The sequence below is a fragment of the Cucumis melo genome, chromosome 5, assembly GCF_025177605.1.
Source record: "Cucumis melo cultivar AY chromosome 5, USDA_Cmelo_AY_1.0, whole genome shotgun sequence".
In the NCBI taxonomy this organism is placed as follows: Eukaryota; Viridiplantae; Streptophyta; class Magnoliopsida; order Cucurbitales; family Cucurbitaceae; genus Cucumis; species Cucumis melo.
In genome coordinates this window covers 9,079,456-9,086,398 of record NC_066861.1, presented here as the reverse complement: position 1 = coordinate 9,086,398, position 6,943 = coordinate 9,079,456, and the positions used below count along the sequence as shown (strand labels likewise).

At 36.3% G+C, this 6,943-nt stretch overlaps 1 protein-coding gene across 14 annotated transcripts; it reads right to left on the bottom strand.

Moving 5' to 3' along the window:
• Window positions 1-222: 222 nt before the first annotated feature.
• Window positions 223-6,326, bottom strand: LOC103497004 (high mobility group B protein 15). Of its 14 annotated transcripts, XM_051084421.1 has the most exons (10): window positions 6,183-6,322; window positions 5,196-5,264; window positions 4,963-5,051; window positions 4,544-4,761; window positions 3,193-3,427; window positions 2,816-2,894; window positions 1,921-2,083; window positions 1,713-1,835; window positions 1,118-1,527; window positions 223-1,025 (listed from the first exon to the last, which is right to left on the bottom strand). In XM_051084421.1, exons 5-10 carry the CDS (start codon window positions 3,360-3,362, stop codon window positions 513-515), a joined length of 1,458 nt encoding a protein of 485 aa, XP_050940378.1. In that variant the 5' UTR covers window positions 3,363-3,427; window positions 4,544-4,761; window positions 4,963-5,051; window positions 5,196-5,264; window positions 6,183-6,322; the 3' UTR covers window positions 223-512. The 14 variants fall into 14 exon arrangements, with proteins under 14 accessions (XP_050940378.1, XP_050940375.1, XP_050940381.1 ...); XM_051084418.1 differs by lacking the exon at window positions 5,196-5,264 and having other exon boundaries at window positions 6,183-6,326; XM_051084424.1 differs by lacking the exons at window positions 5,196-5,264; window positions 6,183-6,322 and adding an exon at window positions 6,088-6,146.
• Window positions 6,327-6,943: the final 617 nt, after the last annotated feature.

Here is a 6,943-nt window from a genome sequence, read left to right as displayed (position 1 = left end):
TATATAGAATTTCTATAGTTTAAAATAATTTACATTAATATCACCTTTATTACTCTGCATATATTACTTTTTATTCTTTAACTGTACCCGCTCTCTATCTCTCTCTCCAAAATTTATCAAGAGTTTAAATATGCTTCCTCGTTTTCTCAACAAAGTTGATTTCGGAGAGAGAGGTCTGCAAGAAAACTTACAAAACAGATTAAAACTAAAAGGCTGGCTGGCTTAAAAGGGCAAACTGAAGAAAGCCATCTTAACTTGTAAGCAAAAAACAGGGAATGAATCAAGTTGAAATGTTCAACAAAGGGCAACAAAATTTCTTCCCAAAACAGTATTTGATGGAAAGATCCAAAACTTTTCCCTGATAAGAATCTCAACAGCTGTCAGAAAAAACTTTACAAGTATTACCTAAAGTAATGGAAGGTTAGAAGAAGAAGCAATGGAAGGAAGCTAGAGACAAAAAAAAAAAATAATATATATGAAACTGCAAAAACTGAGAGCAGTATAATCTCTTCTTAATCTTCTCTAATGGCCGCTGTTGTTGGTTCTGGTTCTTCCTTTGCCTCCACCTCCACCATTACCGAATCCCCAGCTAAAACTTCTTTCTTATCACCAACTGTGCTACTCTCTTTTCTAACATTCTCTACTCCTGTTCTCGTCTCACACTGTTCTTCCTCAACCAAAATGTTGACGTCCACATTACCAATTCCTTGTGGAGATGCATCTTCTTCTGAGTCATCCTCCTCCTCATCCTCTTCGTCGTCCTCCTCGTCCTCGTCCTTCTCTTCTGTTTTGTACTCTCCAGAGTCGCCTTCCACATAGCTTGTATCATGATCTGGTGTTTGAGACTCGCCGCCCTCGGTTTCTTCATTTTTGTCACCATAGACCATATTCAGGTCTGGCTCGGGAAGACGCTGCTGTAAGGGCACTGCATCACTGATGATTTGGCCTGTCCTCAGCTTCTCTCTGTAATCCACCATCTCGATTCTATATCTTTCTTTATCTTTCATAGCTTTCTCCTGATAAACCTGCAAGTAGAGAAATTATGGACACCGGCTACTACCAAAGATGAGACCGATTCTTAAAGCATAAAGAGATAAAAGAGTAATGCAATCCTTACTGTTCTTTCAGATTCTTTTAGTTTATTCCAAAGATCGCCAATCATTCTGCTTATCTCCCTGTCCTTCCCTGGGTATAATGGTTTGAGTCTGGCATGCTGCTCAGCAAAAAAGAAGTTGTAACCACTTCTGTTTGGCTTTGGATGAGCAGGATCCCTTCGCTTTATCTCAGATTTCTTCCTACGACGACGGCGATGAGCATTTGGTGTGGTGGGGGTGGAACCATCTTTGGCAAAAGCACCAACAGGCTGCAACACTTGTGGCTGTGAAGGTTGCTCAGGAGCCTGATAAAGCACGCCTTTTAGCTTCTCCGTTCCTACAGTAACAGTAACAAGATATCCGCTATCAAATTTTCCGTCAATTACTCCAATCACTGGAAACCCTCCCGCTGGTGATGTCGAACTCAGAGAAACTGTAGGGTGAAAGGAATTATCTCTAATTAGTAAATAACGTGAGAAACTGAGTATCATCAACTATAAAATACAAGCACAGAAAGCAATTGCAGTATTTATAAGACATGAACTTGTAAAGAAGGCATTGAAGCATGCAATGCCTTCTTATGTTCCGAGTATATTTCTGAAGGACCAAAGAATACACCTGCTGGAAGTTCAGTCGCTATGCTCCGTGGCTGGTGGGATGCTGCCTGATTATCTGATGGTGGCAACATAGAAGTCACCCCTTGCGTAGGAATTGCCGATGCACTTGGGCATGGAGAGGAATCTAAAAGATTGTAATGTTAGAAAAATCGATAGAAGAATATGGCATTTTCTTCAGGAAAAAATGAAGTTACTCTGTTAGCACTTGCCAGAAGTTACTGGTGTCCATCCTACGGCTTTAAAGAAGTAAATCTGTTCAAAATGATGAAGCAATGAAATATAGTACTTCCTCAACACAAAAGAAGCGTTGGTGGCCGTCGAAGGAAAATTAAAAACTGAAGTTACTTCTTTCCATCTTCTCTCTCTTATAACCTGTAAAATCAAGATTGTTACATGATCGTGCTCTGGGATTATATGAACTCGTAACAATTAATATGTTTTTTAAAATGCCAGTTAGAATGATTCTCACTTTTATCCATATAAAGAAGCAAGGAACGTTGTACAAGCAAAAACCATAGCAAACAAATCTAATAGCACGCTACAACACCATTGTAAATAAGTCCAAAATCATAACAAAAGGAGCCATATGTGGCATTCAATCCTGTTTGGAAAAAGAAAATACAACAAATTCTTCCGGCATACATGTAGACTAAATCCTTGATGGGCAGCAACAGCAATCACTGCTATGACAGCTTTTGGTAAGGCCCTGATTTGCAGTTCACCAACCCTCTAATAACACATTCAACCGAAAAGCCTATAACTCATCAGGTGAGAATATTTATCATGCTTTTAGATACTAGAAACTTCGTTAAATAAAGAAATCAAATTCAATACTAACTGATAAGCACACTCAGACTGAAATAATTCAGTAAGGATTAAAATGTGTACTCAGAATACAAAAAACCTCAGCCTTTTAGTGATCTGCAAGTGCAGTTATATTTAAGAATCATGAAAATAAATGAAAAAGTTGGAAATAAGCTCTCAAATAACCGCTCTTATATTTTCCATCAAGAGGTATAGAAAACAAGTTCCAACTCCAAGTTCGTTCATCAAATTTCAGATACGAAAATATTGATCATAAGATTCATAGCAAGTCAATTTTACCTTCTCAATCCCACCACGAGAAGTAACCTCCACAAAAAGCCGATGCAGGTCTAGTTCTTTCCCACCAATAATGGGGATCCTGCGTTTTTGGGAGGTAAAAGTGAAAAAAAAAATATATCTAATTGCAAAACCAAAAAAATGGAGAACATATAGGTGCTCCTACAAGGAAACATAATGAGACCGTAAACAAATTTCAAAAAAGCAAAATCAACTTTTACTTCTATGTCAAGACCAGGAAATACAAGGTAGCGCCAGGCTTAACTAATACTGATTTACAAACACTTGTTATCTCCATTTAAACAAATTTGAGCGAAGTCCATTCAATGAATTGCAATGTTCACTCCACAGGTAAAGGAGGAGATGTTTAAGAAATATACATGAACTTAGTTCCCATGAGGGAGTGGAGCTTTTCCAAGGCTGTCATAAAGATCTTCGAATTGGCTATGATATCTTCGTACGTTGTTTGCGGTGGTGGGTATGGAACACAGTTAGAAGCCACTTCAATCACTGGCAGTTGCTTCCCGCCAGCAAAAGAAGTCGATGCCATGGTCTACTCCTTCCTACTACCCCAGCCTGCCTCTGTTCTTTCCTCTTCTATCATCAACCAATGAACTGTTCAAGCACATGGCAATGTGTCATATAAATTTTAAAGAAGACAAGAACACAGAAATAAAAGGTTGAACCAGCTGCATTGCAAACAAAGAGTAGTCATTAATGGGCAAAAACAACAGAAGTTCACAGCGACAAATACCCCCACCCCTTTCAGAATCATTATCCAAATAAGAAACTAAGAACTTGGATAAAGAGAGATACCACAAATACTAGAGCAGAAAACCAGGGAAAAGGCGAAGAAAGTCCCATGCTGAATTAAGAGGTCAGAAAGCGCAGGGGAAAAAAGGGATATGTGTGGGAAAATTGAGGATACTACTAACAAAGACCAGTTGAATCAAACAGGAAGTTAACAAAGACAGCAGAACAATTCTGACAATTTAATGAAGCAGATTCTGCAGGCAAGGTTTAGTGCAACGAAGGTATTGTGGCAGGGGTTAGAAACACAAGATGATTCTACAGGACAGACATTGAAAGAAAGAAGAAAAATAAAATGAGAGCTTTCTGAATCATAATGAAGTTGGCTGGAGGAGGTTGAAATGGAAAGTGTTAACTCAATACTCTTGTTTCTTGCAATGGGTAAGATAGCAGTGGTTGACTTTCTTGCTTTCTAAGAGAACCCAAGCCATGTGACAGTGATGAAATGAATGAGTCTTTAGTACCTACCTACGCCGAGGATGAGGTTCCATCAAGTTGTAAATGGATGCATATGCCCCAAAGCCCTAGGGCCCTTATGGGTTGCTGGATTTGTTTTTCAAGTGTTATGGCCTTTCGTGAGGAGATGTGTGAATCATTGCTGTCTAAAGGTTTGCAACAACATGAGATCCCAAAAAGCTTTTTACTAGACAGTAATTGCCCCTATTCTATCCTAAAAAGGAATGTCTGAGACTAACAAAATGTACATATGCAACAATGGTACCATCAGATGGATGGAGAATTATCAACGTATACACTTTGAATACAAATACTTCTATTCAGGCTAGCCCTAAAAATATTCAGAATGCTTAAGGGGACGTCATTCTACCTTTCCTAAAGTGGTACCATACATCCACGAAGTTGATGTAGCCAAGGTTATAACTTATAAGCAATCCAAAAGGTTACAAAAAGTGACAATTAAACCTGGATTCTGTTCTCAAGCCGTTGAGTTGAATTCCTCTAGAAAAACAGCTCCTCTGAGGAAAGAAACTATTGAGAATGATTGCTGTGAAGATTCAAATGTTGGAGTGTGTGACTCAGGCTTCCAGTGAATTCAAAGACGATTTAACTTGATGAAGAATTTATTGGGCAATCAGAGCTACAAAATGTGGTGATATCGGTGTTTTGTCTTGGAGAATGCCCTGAGAATATAGGTGGTATATACACTTAAAAGATTGTTTTTAGACCATTAAGCAATACAATACGGTACCAGATTCTTTTGGGATTAGAAATATGGTGGGTTTGTTGAAACTGACCAATATGAAACTTTATGGAAAAATAAAATGCAGCTGAAAGAGAAACGTACTAGGAAGAAAATATTAGAGAAAGGCAGAGAGAGAGACCTTTACGAATAGCTTTGTCTCGGAAAAACAGAAAGCCCTCTCCCTTGATTCTTCTCCTCCAGTCAGCAAGAAGATCTTTTCCAAAATTCCTTTTATCATACAAACATTGTAACTGTGTTGTATAAAATCTCAAGGAAACAAAACAGCAATAGAAGACTGGAACGATTGCACTGCATGCAAAGGTTCATAAAAGGCACAAAACAACAGAAACTTCATCAAGAAAACAACCCCACCCCCTTCAAAATCACCAACATGCAAATTGGAAGTTGAAAACTTGAGACAACAAAAAACACCACAGCTACCTGAAAAGATGAAATAACTTCCAGTAAGAAGGTAGAGATTCAAAGACCCAAAAAAGCAAATGGTACAGCAAAGCTGTCATAGCCATGAATTCCTCTTAGAGAACCAAGGGCCTGAACCCAAATAACTACCCAGAAGCCAGACCCTTTTTTCTACAGAAGCTAGAAAAAAAGGTGATGAGAAGAGCCTCCCATTTTAAGCCATTGCAATAAATTCCTCTCACTGGGAAAGTTTCAGGCCTAGCACAAAGCTATGGACCTTTCCCTGACATTCCCAAAGATATCTAATGGGTATTAAACAATTGTCTCCTCTAAGTTGACAAAGCTAAAAGGTTCACCTTCTTCTTCTTCTTCTCCCTATCTATTTCCCCATTATCTGACACAAATCAGATATCAAAAGTTGCAGATTTTTCAAACAACCCCATTAAATAAAAATATTCAAGAAACTAAAAACTAAGAAATGAGAAATCCAAAAGAGATGGCTATTATGAATGAGCAGATGGGCTTTGGGTTCGAAGGTGGGGTTACGCCCCAATGCACTCTCCATTCATTAAAATAAAGAAACCCCACATAGAAAATCTCAAATCAGAGCAGAAAGAAAGTAGAAATTAATGGAATTACCCAACAGAATAATAATGAGAATACTAGAGTCCATTATTTTTCATTACTAAATCCATCTTCCAAATGTGTATTATTGAAATAAAGACTATGGAAATGGCAAAATGCAAACAACCCAGACGATGATATGACAGAATAAACAGTTTTTTTAAAAAAAGAAAAAAAGAAAGAAAAATTATAAAAACTAAGGAATGAATGAAGTACATACTTTAAACTTTAAGGATAGAGTGAAAAGATGAATGAAGAAAGGGGAAAATTCATAAATAAAAGATTAGAAAAGAGAAAGGTTTAGAAGGAACTAACCCCAATTAAGAGGACATTGATGCGAGAGAAAACCAAGAAGTAAGCGAGAATATTGGATGAAGGAGAAGGGCAAATTAGGAATCGCAAAATACGAAAGTTATGGAGGAAAATGAGGAATACGTTATGGCGGGGGGTTCGTTCTTCATCCTCAAACTGTTATTAATTTTATTTATAACCAAAAGAAAATTTTTCCGATATTTCTCTCTTTTTTTTTTTTTTACTTTATTATATTATTTTCTTATTTACTTTATTTCTTTATTTATAATGTACCTACTAAAATTAAAATTAAAATTTTATCATTTTGATTTCTCCAAACCCTTTTTTCTTTTGTAAATTAGAATGTGTTTGGATTAATTTTAGAGTGTTTAAATTTGAAAAAAAAATCATTTAAGGTGTTTTGTAACTTTTCAAAGTACATCTGAGATTGAAAAGTAATCCATCTTAAAAAAACACTTAATAGGTTTTTAAACAAAATTATGTATATAAGCATTTATAAAAAAAGATGTAACCAATATTATGTATATAATTAACACTCGTATTAAAAATGTAATCAACCATGCAAGTGCTTCTTAAAGAAAATTTGTTAAAAAGAAATGGATTCTTGAAAAACATTTTTTTCCATAAAAGATTTATATGGTGATGATAAATATAAAATTAAGAGGACCACGTTTATTGAATTTTTTTTTTTATGATATTATTATTACTTTACTTATGTGATAGAGCATTTTATTTTATTTTATGTGAACAATATATAAATCAAG

Coding starts and splice junctions, on each gene's coding strand:
- LOC103497004 (XM_051084418.1), bottom strand. CDS start 3,362: ATGGCATCGACTTCTTTTGCTGGCGGGAAGCAACTGCCAGTGATTGAA. Junction 1,836..1,920: donor ATGGACACCAGTAACTTCTG/GCAAGTGCTAAC, acceptor ACAATCTTTTAG/ATTCCTCTCCATGCCCAAGT. Junction 1,528..1,712: donor AGCGACTGAACTTCCAGCAG/GTGTATTCTTTG, acceptor TTCACCCTACAG/TTTCTCTGAGTTCGACATCA.